General features: G+C 37.4%; 2 protein-coding genes across 4 annotated transcripts in view; one reads left to right on the plus strand and one right to left on the minus strand.

Annotated features, from left to right (window-relative positions):
* Nucleotides 1-1,124: 1,124 nt before the first annotated feature.
* Nucleotides 1,125-11,652, plus strand: srsf11 (serine and arginine rich splicing factor 11). Of its 3 annotated transcripts, none has more exons than XM_007231783.3 (12): nucleotides 1,125-1,500; nucleotides 2,724-3,048; nucleotides 6,383-6,492; nucleotides 7,119-7,208; nucleotides 7,312-7,361; nucleotides 7,446-7,579; nucleotides 7,686-7,767; nucleotides 7,859-7,972; nucleotides 9,184-9,273; nucleotides 9,391-9,480; nucleotides 9,592-9,763; nucleotides 10,722-11,652. In XM_007231783.3, the coding sequence occupies exons 2-12, from the start codon at nucleotides 2,865-2,867 to the stop codon at nucleotides 10,914-10,916; spliced, it is 1,311 nt and encodes a 436-aa protein (XP_007231845.1). In that variant the 5' UTR covers nucleotides 1,125-1,500; nucleotides 2,724-2,864; the 3' UTR covers nucleotides 10,917-11,652. The 3 variants fall into 3 exon arrangements, with proteins under 3 accessions (XP_007231845.1, XP_007231844.1, XP_022525688.1); XM_007231782.4 differs by having other exon boundaries at nucleotides 2,915-3,048; XM_022669967.2 differs by lacking the exons at nucleotides 1,125-1,500; nucleotides 2,724-3,048 and adding an exon at nucleotides 3,247-6,147.
* Nucleotides 11,653-13,608: 1,956 nt separating this feature from the next.
* ankrd13c (ankyrin repeat domain 13C) overlaps nucleotides 13,609-24,027 on the minus strand; it is a 43,641-nt gene continuing 33,222 nt past the window's right edge. The window contains exons 7-13 of the mRNA XM_007231781.4: nucleotides 22,579-22,723; nucleotides 22,351-22,482; nucleotides 22,100-22,261; nucleotides 17,581-17,660; nucleotides 17,293-17,391; nucleotides 16,917-17,017; nucleotides 13,609-16,387 (exon numbers count right to left, since the gene is read on the minus strand). Coding sequence (XP_007231843.2) covers nucleotides 16,257-16,387; nucleotides 16,917-17,017; nucleotides 17,293-17,391; nucleotides 17,581-17,660; nucleotides 22,100-22,261; nucleotides 22,351-22,482; nucleotides 22,579-22,723 — 850 coding nt within the window. The 3' untranslated portion in view covers nucleotides 13,609-16,256. The remainder of the gene's footprint in view (nucleotides 16,388-16,916; nucleotides 17,018-17,292; nucleotides 17,392-17,580; nucleotides 17,661-22,099; nucleotides 22,262-22,350; nucleotides 22,483-22,578; nucleotides 22,724-24,027) is intronic.

The following is a 24,027-nucleotide window of genomic DNA, read 5'->3' on the forward strand; positions in this document are numbered from 1 at the left end:
CTAAAGTCCCATTAGTTTTTTAGGTTTCTCATATAAAAGAGGAAATCAGTTTAATGTTTGTACTAAAAGAAAAAAAATAATCGAATAGATTTGTTTTTATAGATTTAGAAATAACAATAAATAAATAATTAAATAATTAAAAAATAATTAAAATAAAAATAATAATTTGATCAAAATTTATTTTTCACACATAAAATCATAATATTTATACATGATATATGGTACAACTATCACGGAAAAGCCTGATCGCTGTAACAATAACGACAAAAAAAGAAAAATTAAAAATGATATAGATAAATACAACGTACAACATATAAAGATCAAAAGCAAAAATAAATTATTCTGATTATGAAATATAATCAGACTAACAGAGTGACCAACTATGTACAAACTACATAGCTATGTATTATATGAAATATTAAATGTTACAGTTTCTAAACAATAATATAATATTTATAACACAAACGACATACATGAATAGCACTACATATTATGGGCTACATTAAAATGTTTTAATTTACCATGATAAAGAAATGCATGGATTATATTTTTATACTGCCCAAAAGAAGGAACGAGAATATAATTAGAATATCATCGAAAAGTTACTTTATGTCAGTATTTCAGTTCAAAATGTAAATTATATCATATATTATACAGATGTTTTACACACGGAGGGATTTATTTTATGCGTTTATTCATTTTATTGTAAATGATTATGGCTTACCGTCAATGAAAACACAAAAATCTGTGTTTTTTAAAAAAAAAAATCATATTATATGATTTTTTATATATGTGGGCAGTGTGCCAAGTCCTGCTGGAAAATGAAATTCGCATCTCCATAAAACTTGTCAGCAGTGGGACGCTAATAAACGCTTTAAATACTGGTTACTGAAATAAAGTAACTTTTCAATGATATTCTAATTTTTTGAGATGCACTAGTATGCAACACCTAGTCAATATAATTTATTTGTTTGGATTTTTTAACAATTTCAGAAAAGTATTTTATTTAAGATGTTAAGATTTTATTTAAGATGTATTGTGTATGTTATTGTATATATTTCAATTGGCCAATACATTAAAAATAGAATTAAATGTTTTAGACTTTTATTTTGAAAGCCATTGACTTTAGTCAGTTTTCTGCTGGTAGGATCCAGATGAGAAGCGGGGAGCAGTAGCTAGGGAGCCTTTAAATCCGTTAATTAGTTATTAATAGAGAAAGCTGGGTGAATTTGGGCTCTGTGGAGCTGATCTGTAGGTTAAATTCAGGTAAACTCGTATGAGCGGACCGAGCGAGCCGCGGGGAATCGCCTGAATCCTGCTGCTGTTTGTGGGCAGCGCTGATCCGCCAGCGGGCGTTAGTAAACAGCAGGGCCTGATCATGAACAGCAGCACGAACGTGGTTCAGGTCACCAATGTTTCTCCCAGCGCCACATCCGAGCAGATGAGGACCCTGTTTGGGTTCCTGGGGAACATCGAGGAGCTCAAGCTCTTCCCTCCAGAGTGAGTAACTCTAAATACTGCACTGTACCACACTGTACACACAGCGGTGCTTTATATAACACAGCACAACACAACACAGCACAGCACAGCTAACCAGCTGCAGCCTGAGCACTGCAGTGGATATGTCTGAATGGAGCTTCACAGATAATGGTTAGCTAGCCTTTCTAATATATTAATACTACTGTATCTAAAAAAAGGAATATCATTAAAAAAAGTTGCTTTATTTCAGTAATTCAGTTCGAAATGTGAAACTTATATATTATATATCTATCTGTTTTAAGCGTGTATTTCTTTTATTGTTAATGATTATGACCTACAGCCAATGGAAACTCTAAAAGCAGTGTGTGCAGTGTGCCAAGTCCTGCTGAAAAATGAAATCCGCATTTTCATAAAAGTTGTCAGCAGAGGGAAGCATAGAAGACAGTACCCTGTAAGCAAAGAATATTGTATAAACGTTAATATTTGGTTGCATTAACTCTTTTGCATTTATTTTTATCAGCCATAGTTACGAAAATTATGCAAAATATAATATTAATCACTCTTAATCTCTTTTTTTTTTGCTGGAGCAAAAACACTGGCTGTACAACTATCAATCACTGATTTAGGCTAATATTTATTCATTTTAATATCAGATATCTGCATCGGCCTAGAACTCCCACATTTGTGCATCCTCACACAGAATGCAATGTTTTTTTCCCAGGTTTTATACTTTTATTCCACAATTGCCTAAATGCTACATTTTTAACATTTCTGCAGACATATCAACCAAGCACAATATTAAATTATTCAGCCTTTTCACTTATTTAGTAATTTTTAGATGGGTAATTTCTGTTTGCCTGAAGTTTACATGAGGAAAATGTGGTTGTCCAAATAATGAGCTCTTTTACTTCAGTTAAGAAAATAAGGTCTTTATTCCTTGAATCCTTTGGGTCTATAGGCTCACTTATACAGTACTGACCCTAGTGTAATGGACCGTTGATCCATGTATGGCATGAAATGTAGACATATCAAGAGAAATGACTGATAGTGACCTATAGACATAAACAAGTAGAAAGCAGATCCAATCAGAACCTCTGTTTTATAGATGGGGTGGCAGAACCAGTCAGAATCTCTATTTCTGTGTATGACTGAGTAAGAGTTGTAACTCATAGTGTATTTTCTCAGATAGCTAACTTGTGTTCTGCTTTTTTGTTGTTATTTTCCATCTGTCCAAAACACATCAGGTCATAACTTCACGTCATAACGGCAGTTCAGGTAGGACGTGCCTTAGAGAGCCAAGATGGAGCGTTTCTAAAAACACGTACGGGATTCATCAAGGCAATGCAAAGTGTTGAAGCTGGTTTGAGTGGAGAAGGTGTGTGTAAATGTTAGAACTGTCTGTACATCTTGCAAAAGCCTTTATATTTTCTTCCAGTGATTCTCCCTTGCCTGTGACTTCACGTGTCTGTTTTGTAAAGTTCCTCGAATCTGAATCAGTTGGAGTTTCCCAGCATCTGACGAACACGGTCTTCGTGGACAGAGCCCTGATCGTTGTCCCATTCGCTGAAGGTTTGTGCCCGTCTTCAAAACAGCAGAGTATTCTTTCCTGTGTGATGTTTTTTTTTTCATGTACAATCCTTTACAGTCTTGCAGTTTATGTGAGTACACCTGTTTTATATAACTGTAGTTGTACCGGTACAAGGATGACACCTGTAAACATTCCTTAACATGAGTAATACAGGCACAGGTAGTTTCTATTAAACTCTCCATTATTATATACAGCTGTGCAAAAAAAATTAGAGACTACTTCAGTTTATGAACCAGTTTCTCTGATTTTGCTATTTATAGGTATATGTTTGAGTAAAATGAACATTGTTTTTTTATTCTATAAACTATGGACAGCATTTCTCCCAAATTCCATATAAAAATATTGTCATTTAGAGCATTTATTTGCAGAAAATGGCTGAAATAACAAAAAATGCAGAGCTTTCAGATAATGCAAGGAAAACCAGTTCATATTCATAAAGTTCAGAAATCAATATTTGCTGGAATAACCCTGGTTTTAATCACAGTTTTCATGCATCTCCTCCACCAGTCTTACACACTGCTTTTGGATAACTTTACACCACTCCTGGTGCAAAAAATCAAGCAGTACAGCTTGGTTTGATGGCTTGTAATAATCCATCTTCCTCTTGATTATCTTTCAGAGTTTTTCAATTTGGTAAAATCAAAGAAACTCATCATTTTTAAGTGGTCTCTTATTTTTTTTCCTGAGCTGTATTTAAATACCTTATACAGGCTTTAGGGAGCTGCTATGAATATGTGAGAAAATCCCACTAGTTGCGGGAGAAGTGGTATGTCTGTTATTCATCCAGTAAGCACATTTGCTTTACACAAGTTTTGGATAAACTTTTTTTCTGTCATTTGTGTGTGTGTATGTATGTTTGTGTGTGTGTCTGACTTTTTGTAGTGGACAAGGCAATTGCAGAGCCGGCTGGCGACTGACAGGTCCTCTGCTGCCAACAGGGAACTGTAGAAACAAAATAAAGGCCTTCAAGAGCCCACAAGCTGTCCTGCTGTAAACTCTGACTGTTTTTTGTTGTTCTGTTGGACTCTCTGCATTGATATCTCTCTGATATTGATACCTACGACAAATATGCTAATACAAGTCATACAGTATGCATGCAAAATGGATCTTAAAGGAAAAACTTTAATGGACAGGGATTAAGCCTAGGTGTAGACTACATTTTATTTTTAAGCTGAAAATGTCTATTTGAAATGCTGTGTAGTGCAAGACTAGGCTTAATCCCTTTCTAGGAGTCTGGGAAAGTGTTCCATCACTTTTTTGATGTTCAATTGTTGGGCCTGTCACAGTGATTATATTTTTAACTTATTGTAAAATATATGGACATTATCTCAGTCATTTTTGCTGACCTCAATGTTGTGCGTTGAGAGCCACTATGTCAACCTTACTATGATATTTTTTCTACGTTTAAATGTTATATTTATATTTTATTTATTTTTTTACCCTTTCAGTCATTTTACCACTAAGATAAAAGCAAGACATGACTGTTCTAGAGCATTAATCTTTTCCACTTAACTCAAACGAAGACAAAAGCCTGAGAACCTGTGGTTTTAACAGCGTTTTTTCTGTTTTTTTTTTGTTGTTGTGTTTTCCAGTTCTTTTCCCTGGTTCTGCCAGTGCTATAAACCAGACCCAGCTGAAAATGCCACCTAAAAGTTTTGTCCTGCAGCTTTGTCCTGTTCTGTTTCTCAAATCTCTCTCTCTTACTCACTCTCTCGCTTCATCAAAGATAATCAATGTGTGGAGAAAAAACATTAATTGCAGATTTGCTTCGTTGACCTATGGATTCCAGCCATCTACCGAAATGCTATTATCTCTTTACTTTTCTCTTTGGCATTTTGTCAGACTCTGTAGTTGAGATTATGTGGGCTTTTGCTGGCCGGACACTCACTTGTTATTACTCAGTAGGCCATGTGGTAAGGTAACATAGATGCACTATATGGACAAAAGTATTGGGACACCTGCTCATTTATTTATTTATTTATTTATTTTTGCATTTGATGGTGCAAGAAACCATTTCTATTGTCCAGCAAGATATGACTCAAAAGTATGGATATATCATTCAATAGAACACAGTCCCACTGGTTTACAGAACAGTGTTGGGAGGAATTATATCCCTTAAGCCACAGCCTGCAAAAATTCTGGGCGGGTCGCGAACAGCTTGTAAAAAGTTTTGCAGTTTTGATATTTAATCTTATTCTATAAAAGTCGGTTGTGACTTAATAATGTGAGAAAATGTGGGTCCCGAGCTGAGACCAGTTGAGAACCCTTGCTCTAGACAGTTCTATTCAATTGGAGTGCAGCCTATGCTGTGTTCTCTTTACTTTGGAGCTCGGAAACAGTTAAATACTTTGGTGTTTTATGGCAAATCCATTAATTTTCATTACATTTACATAATTTAGCTGATGCTTTTATCCAGAGCCACTTACAAAGTTATTTCTATTACAGAGGTTGGCCAATGTAATGTGAGGAGTCTTTCCCAAGGGCTCTTTTTGGTGTAGCACACTATAGTCACCCAGACCTGGAATTAAACCCCAGTCTCCCACATGGTAGCTCACTGGCAGGTGGTGGTGTTTTCCATTGCACCACACCAACCACATACAAACACATCTCAGATCATCATTATTAGCATTGATCGTGATACAGGTTTATTTTGTAGTTGGTTTAAAGTGATTTAATGAGACACAAATTGACAGAATTGAGACACTGCTTTCTCTCAGCCCTAAATTAGCTGAATGCGTTAATTAGAATGGTGTTCACAAGCTTTTTGGCATATAGTGTAAGCAGTAGAAGCTCCACACGCCAGCAAAAGCCTGCAGTAAAGGACAGGAACTAGGAGCTAGTTTGATTGTCAGTAGTTAGGGTTAGTCATCCCTTTAGAAATGAACTGTGATTTGCTGTTGATCTCCGAATCATGAACTCTTTGTTTTGTCTATTTTTGATGTTTCTGTGTGCTTTATAGCGAAGCAGCCGACGTGAGTCGCTTGTTCATAAAACTGCTAATGAAACATGAGAGCACATCCCACTGGACAGCCGGCTGTGCTTGCTTACAATTGGTTCATGACTTAAAAAATCAAGTTCAGGTGATAACATCTTGGCAGTGTGTTTAGTGACTGTTATTTTCTTCTTTTTTTCTTGTAGTATCATGCAATTATGCTTTTGTAAAGGGACATTATGTCTTAGATAGCCCTGAAAACAAGAAATTATCCAGTGTATATGTGAAGTGTAGACTTGGACTTTGGATGTTTGTGTGATGAGGATATGAAAGTCCTGGCTTTAACTTCTGTTTCCGTCTGTTTTTCCCCCAAAACCCTGCAGGTGTGATTCCTGATGAGTCTAAAGCTCTGTCCCTGCTGGCTCCAGCCAATGCTGTTGCAGGATTGCTGCCAGGGGGTGGGCTTCTCCCCACACCCAATCCAGTGCCATCTGTAAGTATGGGTCATTCCGTGTTGCCTACTGTGCTGTTGAGAATGACTTGTCTAGGTATGTACACTAGTCAGCCATAACATTAGAACCACCTGCAGCTGTATATACAAGATTACAAGACCAAATATCCAACCCTATCACTAGTGATGCCCCAACACCAAGAGGATAAAGACTAGAACAAGCCTCCTCCGAAGTCAGCCACCACATCTTTTCCAACTGCTGCTGATGCAGCATTATCCAGTAGCATCATAGCGCACTCGGAGGAAAGTGCTGCGACTCGGTTCTGATACATCAGCTCACAGATGCCTTGTGCTGAGCGATATCACCCTAGGAGGGGTGAGGGGAAAGAGCACCATCTTCCCAATTAAGAAAGAGCAAGGCCAATTGTGCTCTCTCATGGCTCTGGCAGCTTATGGGCAAGATACAGCAATTTCCCAATCATAGTGGCAGTGTCTTAGTCCAATCTGCCTTATGGAGGTCTGATCCATGTTGTCAAAGTGGTTCAAATCCTCACAATTGCAACTGACTAAAGGACCTGTATTTCACTTCACCTGGCTGTTAGTGGTGATAATATTGTGGCTAATCAGTGTATGTTGGACTTATTGTAATCGTTTCCTGTGTTTTACAGATTGGTGGTGTTCCTCTTGGCAGTCTGGGAGGGCCTGCCATGGATGCCATGGCTGCACTGGGCATGCCTGGACCCAATATGAACCCCCAGGTTTGATAAACAATATATTTCTTATTGCTTCTTTAAAATGCCAACTACTAAATCTTGTTTATTTGCGTAATAAGCAATAATAATCTTTTCATTTTTCCTTCAGTCTTTGTCTGCAGAGCAGTTGATGAAGCTGATGGCATCGATAGATCCCAAGTAAGCCTATGAAGGTCTCTTCGTTCTATTTTTTTTGTCTTTTAGTTGATTCAGTTTTTAATTTTTTTCTTTCTTTCCTCGCAGGTTGAACCCTATGGCTGCTGGTTTAAATCTAAACCCTGGGTTGAAGGCAGATGCATCGAACAAGGAGATCGAGGAGGCCATGAAGAGGGTGAGGGAGGCCCAGTCACTCATCTCAGCTGCCATTGAGCCTGGAAGTAAGGAGTGTCATCCATATCTAAATGAGAGCTAATAATAGCCAATAATAAAACTATAATTGATTACATGAATAATTAATAAATTGATGTATGATCTTTCTTCTAGATAAGAAAGATGACAAAAGAAAGCATTCAAGATCAAGGTCAAGGTCACGAAGGAGGAGATCAAGGTCTCGCTCCAAATACAGGTTTGGAGAAAATCTGTACTGTAGTTCTTCTCCAGCTGTAGTTTATACAGTGTTGCTGTTGTTTAACACAGTGTGTCCTGTTTGGTTGAAGACGCTCCAAGAGCCGCTCCCGGCGGAGGTCCCGCTCCAGGAGCAAGAGGAGGTCAAAGAGCCCCAGAAAGAGGAGATCTCACTCCAAGGACAGAAGCAGACGTTCTAGATCAAGGTAGGTACATTAAGCATGATTATTGAAATAATGCTTTTTTTCCCCACCCTATTATCAATGATGCAGGTTTGAGGAATTTTCAGTAAAATAAACAGCAAAAGTATACTGTATTTTTCACACTATAAGGCGCAATTAAAATCCTTTAATTTTTCCAAAAATCATCAGTACTCCTTACAATCCAGTGCCCGTTATGTATGAATTCTACCAGTCAGGTATTAAGGAGCAGTAAAGCTACTCCGCTGAAGTACAGTGTTCTACAGGAGTTTCAGTTTAGTTCTCCAAAAGTATTAGCATTAGCCGCAAACTGAGTTAAGTGCTAGCTCTTTCGGTGTTCAAAGGTGAGTATTATCGGCCTGTAGCCTTCTGCTAACTCCGACTTGCACTGTTGAAGCAGTATAAGCATTATCCGCTAACTGCGCTAAGCACTAGCTCTATAAAAAACTGTAATAAACCACTAACTAATATCGCCCTGGTTTACTGGAACATTCAGGGTTCCTCAGTGTGGCTCTATCGAGCGGCATTAGCCACTAATCAAGGCAAGCACTAGCAGTTACTTCCTAATGCTAACACTGCTGGACCCAGCCTTAGTTGAAGTCTGGAAATCTAAGGTTACTGTAAATAATTGGAAGCTAACGGTGGCAAATTTGTGTAGATTAACATCCAATCTCGTTTGAATAAAATATATATTTTTTAATTTATATATATTTTTAAGAATTACAGTTTTGTTTACTTAACATACCTTAGCTTTAGAGGTCTCGCCACTGTGTGGTGGTACCTGCTAAATTAGAAGGAAAACATGGCGGCACCCCTGTTCCTTACTAGTATTGCATAATGCACCTTATGTATAAAAATAGACCAGAAAATAGAAGTTTATTGATAGTGCACCTTATAATACTGTGCACCTTTATAGTGTGAAAATACGGTAAATGATAAACAGATGTTACTTTGGTGCACCAGCAGGCGATATTAAACTTTGACTGTTTGGATATAGTGGAAAATAAAACTAGCCAATCACGAATACCTACAACAATCAGCCGCAGCATTAATAGTATCTCTTTGTTTCTACACCTATTCTGCATTTCTGTTCCTCTGATCATACAGAAGGTCTTTGTAAATTATATAAATTATTCTGAGGAATGAGGAAGATTTGTATGCACTTACTAATTGATCTTACTGATTGATCTATTTGGTCTTTGTTTGTTGTTTTTTAGGGATAGAAGGAAGGAGGACAAGGGGAGGAAACGCTCTAAAACCCCGCCGAAAAGCTACAGCAGTGCCAGACGCTCCCGCAGCACCAGCCGGTGGGTTCGCTACTGTTGGCAAAGATTTACTGAGCTCACTGAACTGATCAAGACTAGTCGAGTGTTTCCGTCATCAGTTTAAACCTGCTGACCTCCATTATCCTCTACTCCCAACAGACGCCACAGGAGGAGCCGCAGCATGTCCCGCTCTCCAAAGAAGTCCAGATCTCCCAAAAGGAGGCTCTCCAGAACTCCCTCTCCCAGGAGGTACAGCTCAGACACCAGTGCCCGGTCTTACAGACCTCAGTTCACTTTCTAAACACACACTGAATCTTTTTATCCTTAACATGAACCGTTGTTATGAATAATTTGTTTTAGGCATAAAAAGGAGAAGAAGAAGGATAAGGAGCGGGACAGGGATCGGGAGCGGGACAGGCGAGACGACCGCGACCGAAACCGAGATAAGAGGGAACGTTCCACCAGCAAGAAGAGCAAAGACAAGGAGAAGGAGCGAGACCGCAAGTCTGATGGAGAGAAGAGCGATGTGAAGGTATGGAGGCTCTTCACATCCACCCCTTATCTATTAGTGTAAACATCATTAATCATTAGATATTAGAGGATTTGTTTTAGTCTAAAATGTTGGTGTTTTATTGTGACATCTAGTGGCATAAGGGATCATATACAGAACCTTTAATGGGTTTTGTATTTTATTAGGGCTGCCCAATATTTAGTTTTAAAATAGTCATGTGAAATAGTCACATTTATAGGATTTGCAATGTCCTGGCATATTTTATTAGATGTTGCAAATTTGTGTTTTTATTTTTTTTCCATGACAGAAAACTAGACTGTATGCATTATTAAAACAAAGACATTTTGCTTCATTGACTTTGAATTAAATGTATTATTTGGTTTAATGTCACAAATATATAGATGACTATATACTAATACATCTAAAAAAAAATAGAATATCTTTAAAAAGTCTCGTCACTCTTCCTCCAGACTCTGCTCCCTTGATTTACAAATGAAATGTAAAATTTAGTGATGATCAGTGATGGTTTGGAGAGTCATGTCATCTGCTGGTGTTGATCCACTGTGTTATATCAAATCCAAAGTCAGTGTAGTGTTTTACCAGAAAATCTTACAGCACTTCATGCTTCCCTCTGCTGACAACAGGTTTCATTTTCCAGCAGGACTTGGCACACTGCCAAAAATACCAATTGGCCTTATATAATATTTTAATTGTCTGAGACTGATATTTGGGTTTTTATTAGCTGTAAGCCATAATTATCAACAATAAAATAATTAAACACTTAAAATAGATATTTCTGTAATGTAAAATGTAGATCACTCTGGGTGTAACACATCTATATAATATGAGTTTCACATTTTCAATTGAATTACTGAAATAAAGTAACTTTTCAATGACATTAAACTAATAAACTAAAAAAAAAACAACAAAAAAAACAATTTCGCTCTATAGCTTGACCACCTGCATTATTTCTCTGCAGGTGACGAGGGATTATGATGAAGAGGAGCAGGGCTATGACAGCGAGCGAGAGGAAGAGCAGGAGAGGAGTTCAGACGTGGCTTCGTCTCCTCAGGCGGCCGGGCTACAGGCCGACAGCGCTGATGACGCAGGGAGAGGGGAGTCTGACGGCCCCAGCGACGAGCAGCAGGACGAGGACATGGACATGAGCGACTGACCTCAGCAGAGATCGCTTCCACGTTTTCTCTCCTTATATTTCTGGACAGTTTGGATTTGAGTGGCTGCTCTTTGATCTGATTGGTGGAAAAGTGCGAGAGCATCTTTACCAGAATCTCCAGAGCGCATACCTCTAATTACTCTTATCTCCATTCTCTCTGTAAACTACTGTACTCACCAGTGAAACTCTTTCTGAATCTTTATTACCTACACTTCTTCAGCGTTTTAGAGCCTTTCCTCCAGCCGGCTGTCCTCGTCTGATACGGAATGGTGTTCTTCTGTAGATTAGACACTTCCTCACACAAACGACTACATCACTACATCATTTGTAAGCTCTCTGTTTCTGGTTCTTTGCGTTACAGAAGAAACGGCCGCTCCAGCGCTCACAGAAATCAGGTCGTGTTTGAATTCTGTTTTTTTAATGGTTATGATCAGGCCTCCGGCTAACGGTTGACACTTCTTTTTTTTTTGCTGTTGTTTGACGTCTGAGAATGTTTGCAGAGATAGTAAGGAATAAAATATAATTTACAGCTGTTTTATTTGTAACTGGTAATAATACTACTGGCCACTGATGTTGGAAACTTTCTTTAGTTTAAAAGATTTAAAGGTTATTGCTGTTCACTCAAGTTTATACATTCATCTTTCCTGTCCTCATAGATTGTAGATTATTTGGAGAATGGTTATCTGCATTGTTTGTTTGTTTCAATTCAAAATGGAAAATAAATCTTCAACTCTTAGTGTGTTGTGAATTTATTTATTTATACATGTTAGTAGGTGTGGTGTAAAGTATTAATAAGATTTATCTTTGGTAAGCACCCACTAAATTAAGCCCTGTCTACATAAACCTGTATTTGTTTAAAAACTGAGTTTTTCTTCTCCAGTCTACGTGAAAACTATGTTTTCTATAACATGTTTTCTATAATATATGGTTACATGTGGAGGTAGAATATTATACTTTCTGCTTTTATACAATTTTTAGGTTTTGTTCGCACCTATCTGCATATATATATATATATATATATATATATATATATATATATATATAAGTTATTTCCATCCCTGTTTTTAAAAAACTCTCAAAACTCTCTGAAATCTAGTGCTAACTGTATGTAGATTTAGTTTTATGACATTTAATTCACTATATACCAGGGGTCTAAAACTCAGATTGCTTAATGTATCTTTATACGGGGCAGAGCCACTACTATGAATGTTATACTAAGTAGAGCCTGCCCACTTCCTGTTCCCCCGTTATATCAGTAAATGACTGCAGAGAATGAATGAATTGCTCGAGAGCGCGTGTGAGTTTGCTCTGAATGAATAGGGGTGAATTGAGCTAAACAGCCTTTACCTGTATATTTCTATTTCTCTACAATAAACTAGTTTTGGGCAGTAAAGGCTACTGTGGGCTGAATGGTTGGAGAACTGAATGGTGCAGTAAAATGATCAAACACTTAAACTATGATTTTCTCAGTTGCTCCATATGAACCCATTCACTCGACAAGTGAAGGTTCATCTGCTCTACAGCGTCCTATTCTATTGTTAGTACTTCTCTACAGGGACTAGACAAAGCTGGTTGTGCATTTTCACATTTTCACTATCATCAATGGCTGCAGGGATGTCCATTTGGGTAAAATGTTCGGACACACCTCTTCTCATTCAATGTGTTTCTTTCATTTTAGCTATACAGGAACACGTGCTGAATTATTCTGCAAAAAAAAAAAAGAAGTGTTAAACCGACAAGAATATGTTTTATAGTTCAGATTTGTCTAAAGCTGTCCATTCAATACGAGACTTTGAAAAGACTGGGGGTCACTATTTACAAGACTGCAACTAGATTCTTCTGAGATTTTTGATTCCCATAATGGTTGTGGTGGAGTTTAACAGAAAAAGAAGCTGTTTAACAGTGGAGCAGAAACAGAAGCACTTGGCCTCAGCTGCTTTGGTGTGTGTGGTTCAGAAATGAAAACAGCCAAAGACCAAAAAAAAAAAAAAGACATTGCAGAATGTGGACACGACCCTGGTTGAGTGCTTGCCTTGCGGCTTCCCGTAGCTTCTCTATAGGTTGTTGACATTGTTCACATCACTATTTGCACGAGCCGAGTCTCAAGACTTGTGATAATATTAAAACACGGTTGATTTTACTGGAGCTCCAGGACGCGAACCCAACTGACTAAAACTTCCAGTTGTAACCATCTTACAGTAAACGATCGAAATGACGCGACCGCTCTCATGATTTTATCCCGATTAGAAATTTGGTATTTTAATCTCAGTGTCTTTATGAGGAAGTCACCTGGAATAGTTTTCTCAGCGTCTTGAAGGAGTTTCTTGAGGAGCTGAACAATAGCTGCTGTTAATTTGCTCATCCCAAATCACCATCTCAGTTGATCAGGTTTAGATCAGGGGATTGGGTCGGGTGGAGAACAAACACCTTTTTATTTTTTTTTTTTACTTTTTGTTTACTATGTAATTTAATGTGTCCCGTATTTTTTTTTATAATAATCTACAATGTATAAATTAAAAAGTAATCTTGGAATGAAAACATATGTCCAAACTTATATGGCCAGTAGTGTATAGAGGCAGTGTCCCAGGTTGGGATTAGGCCTAGCCATAAAAGATCATCTCCCATTAAAATGAAAAAATCTACAGACCATTTATAATGCCTGTATTATAGCTAGAAACTGAAAAGCCAAACATCTGGTACGTGGACATTTTATTAAGTACAATTCCTCATGAAAAAAGTGTGGCATACAAGGTTCTTGCTGTACAACTGGTTTATCCATGTGTTGAGGTAAAAACCAAGCCCAGAATTTGCTCCGCAAACTAACTAAAAACAAGAGGAAAAAACATTAAAGTCACACAACAAAAAACAAAAGACCTGAAGCTGGTTGGTTACAAAAAAGGAAAGCAAAGCGTACACCAGTTTACTGCACTAACCAGTAGTGCAGCTTGGAAGCATCATAATAAAATGACTGACCGCTTAGAGGCCAAAATCCAGTGTAGATTTTAAAAATGAAACAAGAAAAGGAAAAAACAAACACAAAGCAAAGAACAAGGGTTACATAAATAAAAGGGTTCTATTCTGGATCATTCAAACATGATGTTTGCTGGTGCAAATTTGACCAAGCTCCTTTTACCCCCCCACCCCCCAATTCCCACCACAGACAGATGCACACGGAAAACAGATCCGTACAAAATCCAGTCACGGAATTCCCGTCTGCATCATATGGGCCATGTTTCCAACATTTCCTTTAAAAACATTATTACACGCTACTGTTTTAACACACGCCTGTCAGTATACAAGTCATCTCATCTAACCTGGAAAGTGTTGTGTATATTTATATTTACACATTTATATATATGTATATATCTACATCCATCTATCAAGGTGGAAATAAAGAAAATATAAATCATTGAGAAATACTATGTGCATCGACAGGCTGCCATCCAGCCAACGCAGATTTCAAATAAACAAACAAAATAAACAAAACAAACAAAAAAAAATCTCTAAATCAAGTCCATCTAAACCTGTACATCACATTTACAAACCAGCGCCCGCTTCTGGGTTCAAATACGCAACAAGAAGGGTACCGACAGTCTTCAGACACTTTGCAGAGAGCTTCCAAACACGGCTGCTGCTCTTCAGGGAACTCAGGTGGTCCCAGGCAATGCAAGTCGAGGACACACACACACAAAAAAAAAGTACAGAAAGAACTAAAACAAAAAGAGGAACAAAACACTGAAACATTGGGATAAACAACAGAAGGTTTCTGAATGAAGGGATGGGATGAATGGGTTGCCAAATCAGCCCGTGTCAAAATGGACAACTGCTATATTTATGCTCCGCCCACACAAGGTTGCAGGATTGGACAAGGTTCCTCAAACAATGAAAGAATCCCATTAAACCAAATGACTTCTGATTAAAGCTAGCTATATAACACTTTAACAACAGCTTTATTTTAAAATCTTACACTAGCAAGACAAATTGTGCTTTGCAGCAAAAAAACTAACAAAAAAACAAAAGACGCAATTGAAATCAATGTAAATAAAATAATTTTGGAGCATTTCTATTGGTCTATGCACCATGACATTTTTGCCATATTTTAAAAACATCTGAAATATTCAACAAAATTAAAAACTTGTGCGACACAATATTGGTCTGAAATATAAGACTCAGATTTTCTGATATTATGGTGCACAAATAAACAGATTTACTATTCACATATCTGTAAAAAAAAATTAAACAAAAATAAGTAGGCCAATTAATAACATCTGCAAACAACCAGCACCAATCAGAACTCATATAATGTGAGAAAATATTAAATTGTGTGAAGCACCCTTATAAGATATAAAGTGTATCCTGAATTTGTCAGTTTCATTTAATCAAATTGAGTTTCTAAACTTTAAATAAACTGTCTAAGCTTGCATGATTTTTATCTAAAGCTTGTCCAATCTGGCAACGGTTGCTACAACTGTGTGTGTAAATATTTGTGGGTGGAGCTTATATAGGGCAATTCACTTAAGAGAAAGCAACAGGAAAGCAGAGGTATTTACAAAGAAAGGCTTCTCTTATCTGTAGAAGGAACATACATAGAAGTATATTTTGTGACAAATCATTTATACACCTCGATCAGATGTCCCCCCGCACCTCGATTCCGTTACCTTTATGTGAATAGTACGATTTTGTAACAAGTTTTTTTTCTTCTTTTTTTAACAAAGTTATATGAAAACAAGGCTTACATAAATACAGAACGTGTAATGCCACATTTCCTGCGTCGTTTCACCATCATGGCGTTTGTGTTTCTGATGCAGTATCCATGTGTTTAAGTACAAAGAGCTACACTGGAGCCTCCGTTGTTGTTGCTGCTGCTTTTGTTCTGAGCGTGTAGAACACCGCACAGTGCTTCACGATGTAGTGCATTAGGATGGTGCTCTGGCCAGATCCTTCAGGCTCCAAGCTCCAAGCCCCTTACTTCCACTGTCCTCTCACACAGAGCCTTTATTCAGTCCATGTGGAAAAGGCTCCTCGGATAGCTTTGTTGTTCAGAGTGTTATGTCAGTTACGTCAGTTCAGCACGATCCCTTTATTCTGATAATCAGGTACAGTACTACTAAATGTGTCTATTTCTTTACTGCACTTACAAACCCCAGCGCGACTCTCCTGTTCCTGATCCCGGACAGGAATCTCCAATCGAAGCTTATTGAAGAGAGACGTCCGTCATTCCCCTCAGAGACACACAGAGAGGGAGAGAGAGTAGGAGTCTGATCCGGCTTGACGTTGGAAGGGAAGGAGATACAGAGAGTGAGAGAAAGGTGAGACAGGAGGCAGAGAGAGGGAGACGGATCAGAGGTCCGGGAAGCGGCTGGGATCCTCTTTGTATTCGCTGGGGATGGTGAAAATGGAATCCTCAAATTCATCATAGCGGAACTCCTGAAACGTCACAGTCGCTGTGATGGTGGGAAACACAGGGATGTCTGGAAAACAACAAAATGTGTTGCTTATTTTTAAGAGTGTATATGGAAAGGAACATATCGAAACCATATAAAAACAAGTACTTTCATTAAAAAAAAAAACAAAAAAACAAAAAACGATAGTAATGAGAGTGTAAGCAAGTCAGAGTGTAAAGGACTTATTAATGCAGGGATTATCATCCCTCCTCCTCCTGGACAGATTCTTCATTGTCATGGAGTTTATGCTTATTTGAACATGCTTAGTTTACATGTATAATGAAAGAACTAACTAAATCTAAATAAAAATATGCTGGTAAATTTACAGCAAGATTACAACATTATATAACAACCATGTTGGCAGGTCTGCAAGTTGGATTTTCTACTCAACAGTACAGAGCGCCTCTACAACCCTGAGTTCAGAATCCAAGACGGATGCATCACACATAAACAGCAGTAAATTTAAAACAGTGGTACACACAGTACTGTGGATGTGCAAAATATAATATGCATGCGTTATCAACTAGTGTCTGAAAACATCCATGCTTTGTCTTACCTAATTTGACTGGGAAGCCTGGAGGGAGTTTCATCTGAACAAATTCTCTGAGTTTATTAAAGTGCTTGAAGGGTGCGATCACTTCCAGAACATTTAATAACCTGCAAACAGAAAGATCACAACTCAGATCAGTCAATTAAAATCACTGAAATGCCACAGAAACCTCTAGACAAACAGACAAATAATAAAAAACAACAACAACAAATGATTTAGATTTGGATTTGGATCAATGACGATTACTACCATTTTTGTGCCAATGCAAACGTGTGCCCTTGGATTGACAACTAACAAACAACAGTGAGTCTGATATGGATCAGATTTTTGAAAAGCATCATTCCAACAGGGCTGATATTAAAAGAACAACATGGACACTTACGACTCAATGCCCAGAGGGAAGTCCTGACTCATGGCTACAGTTGCTTTGAAGTTCTTCTTGCTCTCTTTGCACACAAGCTCTCTTCCCAGATGAGGGGCTCTGGAAAAGGGAACAGAGGAGGAAAGACAGTGACCAGTTAGAACAGTTTAGAAATAAAATGTGTTTAAGATTACATATTAGGTTATAGAAAAATAACAGAACTTCCTGCTTCAGTTCAGCTTTAGCTCTCAGTGGATAAATCAGCTTAATAGAAAATAATTCAGGGTAATGGTGCAGTATCAGACGTACTTCCCCGTCTCAGCTGTGATGTATTCCTCCCAGGAAATAGTGTTCGGAGTGGGAGCGGTCAGGGACTGGCGTCTCACCGGCTACGGGGTCAGAGGGTAAATTGGGCGGAGAAAAAAAAAAAACAAGGAGAGAAATTAAATAAAATAAACAGAGAAGAAAGATGCCTTATCAAAAGTGTGAAATGTATTTACAAAAAAAATGCCATTAAGGACAAAATCTTAGGCCACACCCTAGGATCCTATAGTGCACTATCCCCCTCCCCAAAATACATTTTTCTAAACGCCATAATGACTATAATGTTAGACTAAAATGTTAATGTTCATAATTTAGGATGCTATAGGCTCCCTAGTGTTTCAGCTGCATATATATGCACATTGAAAATAAATGTATTTTAGAACAACCCAAAGATATTAAAGAAGCTAAGTTGGACATTTTGAGAGTCTCTGCACGGATCATCTTCATACTAGGCTACATGCGTCTGCTATGTTCTTGCTGTAGTGTGTGTGTGTGTGTGTGTGTGGGGGGGGGTGTAAGAATGTAAGAAATAGAGGTAAAAATAATAATTACTACAGTAAGGATACTAAAGTAAGGATAACCTAAATTTATGATTAAGTAAGGTAACAAAGTATTTGTACATGTTACTTGACACCTCTGGGTATTAGTATGAGTATGATAATATGAGTACGTTAGTTACTGTTTATAATAATGAAGGATTCGATTTTCTTTGGAAGAAGTGCCCAGTGTCTCCTCTAAAGCTCCTCACCACCACAGATCGTTATAAATCACAGACACTGGACACTAAACCCAAACAAAGTGTTCAGTGTGTTAGCACAAGCATAATAAAAAATTCATACACTTATATCTACACAAATACACAGACAACTCCACTCTGTTCTCCATCCTCATAAAGAGCATGAACTGAGTAGGTCTACAGGGTTTCCCGTACCACCCAAGAGGGGAGCCAGGAGCAGCAAACTCATCCAATTGCCTTCACATCACTGCAGCTGAACTTTCCAAAAATACAGAACGAGCTCGAAAAGGTGACTAGGAGTCGCTCCAATCCCCATCGCTGCCATTATTAACCCAGATTCAGGCCTTTCAGAACATTCAGCTCCTCAAAGTCTTTCACAGCACCAAGACAGAAACGCTCTATAGACGGTTCAGATTACAGAACATTCAATTACTAGAACATAGAATTAAAACTTATTATAATTATACAATAGACAAATCCAGTTGATATTTTCTTAACTAGTGAAGTTTTAAACTCAGCTGGCACAACATATTCTTCTGCCACGGTTCAGTTGGTCCTGACTGAGAACAGCTCTTTTGGTCAGACCAAATTCAGGTCCTTTAGTCTGGAATATTTTTCATGGTCACTTTAATACCTGCTACTTTGGTTCAGACCAAACTAAAAAGTCTAAAAGGCAGGAGTTACATCACTCTAAAAGGCAGGTAAAAGAAACTCTGTTTAATATGCACATATAAAGATGGGTTACGGAATAAACCACATAACAGACATACAGCTCTGGAAAAAAATAAGAGAACACTTCAGTTTCTAAATCAATTGCTATTTATAGGTACATGTTTGAGTGCTCTTATTTTTTTTTCCAGATCTGTATATTGGACATGAACTACTGAGTGTAAAATGTTAAGTTCTCAGACATGCTACACCAAAATTCACAAGTAAATGAAAACCTTCATAACTTTCAACATCAGCAAGTTGACTTTTGCCTCATCTGCCCAACTGCACAGTCTTGCTTAAGAAAATTCCCACTGATTTGGCACATGACCCATGTGACCCTTCTGTAAACTGTCTGAGAGGTTCAGTTACACAATACTAAAAAAACCCACATAGGAACCAAAAGCAAAAACGAGTAAAGAGCTGAAAAGAAAATATTCGAGTAGCTAAATAGTTAAATATAAGATGGTTTCAGCACAACAATGTATAATCTGAACTACAGCAATACACACTGTATGCTCTAAATTAGGAATGTGTACTGGAAAGACACTGGTGAAATTACAGAGGTTACAAATCAAAATATAGGAATATATTGAGATACTGTTAGCAAGGCAAATACTTAAATACATTTTTGCAAAAAATCACTGTATAAAAAACACCATAATATATACAATTTATACTCATAATCCAATCAGATCTAATTACATTGGGATCTAATTACATAGTACAACCCTGCTATGTAGTAGGCGAAGATTAAAAACAACACTAAACGAACCACTGTCTGATTTTGATTTATTAGTTACATGTAAAGTTGGTTTCAATGCTGTGTTTTTAGAAGTATACATTATTGCCCACCCCTTTATATAAACTGATAAATGTCTGTAATGTAAGTCTGATTATAACTGAATATGCTGTGTAGTCCAGGACTAGGCCTAATCTCCGTTTAGTACATCAGACCATAGTTTATCAATGTTATTGCGAATTGTACATTTTAATTGCTATTGGAAAAAAACATATACGAACACTAAGATGTACGGCTGGCTCGCCCAGTTTTAGGTCCAGCTCTTATCTTATCTAACACACCTAATCCACCTACACCAGATTACTCATCCACCCTACTGGAGTCTGTGGAGGAAAGCTCGTGTTCAGAAGCAGCCTGTTCTTTTGGAGTCAGTGTGTTTGAAGGCAACAGTTGATTTTCTTGGCACTGATGTTGATGCATCATTAGCACTGGATCAGCTCAGTGATTGGCTTCTCAGTGTGAAAACGGCCTGATGAGGAGGTGGAAACTGTACATGGTAGCTATGGTGATGGCTTATGCTATGGTACCACGCTAACAGTGCAGAGATGTGCTGTGCTCAAGCTAGGAATGCAAATGAGAGTTTTGACAATTGACAAATGTATTAAACATAATTAATTAACTGGTCTAATCAGTTAAACTAAGCAAATCATTGTGCTTTTCTTTTTACATCACTTACATCACAGTAAATAATTCAAGGTTCCATCATTGTGACGAGTAGATAGTTCATTGCTTGAAGGGCTTATAGGTTTTGAAGGGCCCCCATCCAACATTTTTCTTGTATTTGATTTTGGTGCTAATTCAGTTTTATACACAAATTTGTCTAAATTCTAAATTTCTGTAAAAAAAAAAAAATATATATATATATATATATATATATATAATAAATATATAATAATAATAATAATAATAATAATAATAATAATAATATATAATAAATAAATATTTACAGTGACAACCCTCCTGATAATTGTACTATAAATGGGTGGGAATTAGGGGTGTGTCATATCGTATTGTACGCAATAATACCACCAACATTTGTAAATATTGTGAACGATATTATACCCTGAAATATTGTTAATATCACCACCCCTTATTATCACATCAGGGTACTACTTTTTTGCTGTTTTTAGCAAAAAAAAAATTCACACTGTTCTTATTTCCCATTACATATATATATATATATATATATATATATATATATATATATATATATATATATATATATATATATATAATAGAGAAAGATTATATCTGTCCAGTATCATTTATTTTACTTTAATTATGGATATATGGAGATATTTGGAATGCATTATTAGTATCGTAATATTCTGGATTATTGACTTCTATTACAAATCTGATAAAATTCTTGCATTTTTTTATATCTCAGTTAGGGGTGTGCCTATACTATTATTAATATTTTATGTAATAATAACATTTAATTGTTATTTTGTTGCAGTAGTGTATTCTTAAAATACATCTTTTTATTTATTTATTTTTGTCATATCACCAAGAGTATCGTTATCGCAAAAATACCATGAAATATCGTCCACCCCTAGTGGGAATACATTGTGGTAAGTTGAATAGATAGAGATATATAAACAAGTTATGGGCAGTGGTGGTTCAGAGCACTGCATTACTGCTAACTGTGTTGTTGGTTCAATACCTAGGTTTGATATTGGGGCGTTTTCATCCGTGCTCCGATTCATTAAAGCAGGTGTGAATACAGCAATTGCACGCAGATGGAGACCAGTAAAACTATACCAAGAGAAGAAGGTTTGGCCTGTTTCCAAACAAAGTCTACAGCCAGTAATTTGTAGTAAGAAAACAAACTGATCTTGCTTTGACACAACTAACATATGTACTCCACAAATATAGCTTTAAGCAGGTATATTAATCTGATAATTACTATATCTATGAACAACGGCCATCTTTGCCAGTGTATCATGTACAAAAATATGCATTCGTTAAAAACAGAGGACCCTCTTCCTGTATTTACTACTTTCTTGTTCCCGCCCAAGACAGTCTGTCCAATAATCAGACAGAATGGTCTCACATCTTTCCAAGTGAAAAATGTTCCAAATTAAAAACGTATTAACTGATTTGGACCAAGGCAAGCTTGAAAAAAGGAACTACAGGAACTAAAATGTGCATTAACAGCACTGACGTACTACTTGAAACTTCAACTCCACAGAGTAAGCAAAAATCAATAATTTTTCAGAAAAATATAAAGCTTGTTGAATGACTTCTGCATCCCTCACCTCAAAGTTCTGCTCTATGAGGTTTCCTCCTTTGCTGAGGCTCTCCATAATGGCCTTATTCCTCAGAATGTCTTCCTCGCTCAAGTGCTCCCGCCGTTTCCTGGACTCCAGAACGAGGCCGTTCACCATGTAGAAATCAGCCAGGAAATTCCCTACTCGTTCCTGCAGAGGGGGGGGTCAATATCCTTTCATAAATCAGCAAAACGCAATATCCTCCCCAAAATCAAAATCAAATACTTTCAGGAACTCACCGTTTTGTCCTCGCGGAAGAGCCAGCCGGTCTGCGCTCGGGAGAAGGTGATGGATTTAGTGGAGAGGGTGGCCGAGTAAATGTCGCTGCTCATCAAAATGTCTACCTCCTCCTCCGTCTCCATTTCAGACTCCTAAAGCAGCACATACAACACAACATAAAAATGAGGACTAGAATCCACAGCACAGAGCTGCTGATGGCTCAGTGTAACTCTACACCACACCCTGACCTCATGGTGTATCCGCTGGTACACTTTCTGCTCGTTGTCCAGCACCACAAAGGACTCGGAGGGGATGGCGTCACCGTTGAAGATGAAGCTCAGGTCTCCTCTCTGGCATTTCATATCTGTGAAGTCGATGAGAGTAGTGTCCAACCTGAGAAAGACAAAGAGAAAGAAAGAAAGAGAAAAAGGTATTAAATCACACATAATGAATAAGGTATATGAAACATCGGGTGATTTCCTATTTCATCTCAGATCTAATTTTTATTCTAGGAATGTACGCAGTTGTTCTGTAAAACACCACATAAAGGAAAGATGATCAAAAGAGGAGCCTCTGCTGCTGCATAACATCTACCTAGCAGAGACACAAAGTGCTGCATAACAATAAAGAAACCAGAGAAAAGAGAACAGCCCATCTGGTTTCACACACAAAATGATAATTAGACTCGTGTTCCTTTAATCTGTGTCCACATCTCTGTGAAATTTGATATCATGGAGCTGTCAAGACGAAAGAAACTCTCATTTGACAGCAAGCAGAAGCCATAGATTGGCTGGTAACCTGGTGCCCCAAAATAACATGAACTTTTCCAGGCAAACCTGGTAACGCATTCTTATTCAGGGCATCTTTAATTTCTGTATTGTGCTGCAAAACGCCAAGTCAGTGAATTCCTATGCACGCAGGGGCTTGGTATCTTTAGTAATATTAGTGTTATTTTTTTTTTACTACTGTGTTGATACTCACTGAACTGGGTTGAGTAATCTACTCTCGAGAGGGGTATCTGGTCAAAAAAGGTAACTACTTTGCTTTATTTTGCTTCCTTTATAAGAGAAATTAGTTTGCACATTAAAAGAAAATGTAAGTTGGAATCAAATAGAGTTGAAACATTTGAAAACATGTATCATATACTGGCTTTAACTGGGTTTTTGCACCAGTTTGCGAGGTTCATATTCCCATCCAGCAGTGAAACAAAAATGAACTTCTTATAAATAAAGATAAATTATGTCATTATCTAAACTCTCTGGTTCAACTACATTATCAGCTGATGGGCAATCAAATATTTGTTCTGAAAACTGGCAAAAAACACTGCATAGCTGTCTGAATTTTCAATTTCTACTATTAAAGCAAATCAGTTTTACTTACAGTAAGTACTGTCTGTAGAACAGGACTCTCTAAAGCAGATAAACAAGAATATACTGGCACCATGCCTAATATACCAGGAGTGGGCTTGAGGGCACACAATGTAAATGACAACTTCCAGATCCGAATTATGCCACAGAGTGATTTGTGTGATTTTTGTGTAAGCACAGTAAAAACAGCTTACTCATTTTAAAAGATTACTTTATTTAAAGAGATTAACATTGTATTTGTAATAAATTACATTTAATATATACCAGTAGATTTATTCAGATGTAGGTGGGTTTATTAGGATGATTAAATAGGATATCAAATCCAAGCAT

The sequence above is a fragment of the Astyanax mexicanus genome, chromosome 16 (assembly GCF_023375975.1).
Source record: "Astyanax mexicanus isolate ESR-SI-001 chromosome 16, AstMex3_surface, whole genome shotgun sequence".
NCBI lineage: Eukaryota > Metazoa > Chordata > Actinopteri > Characiformes > Acestrorhamphidae > Astyanax > Astyanax mexicanus.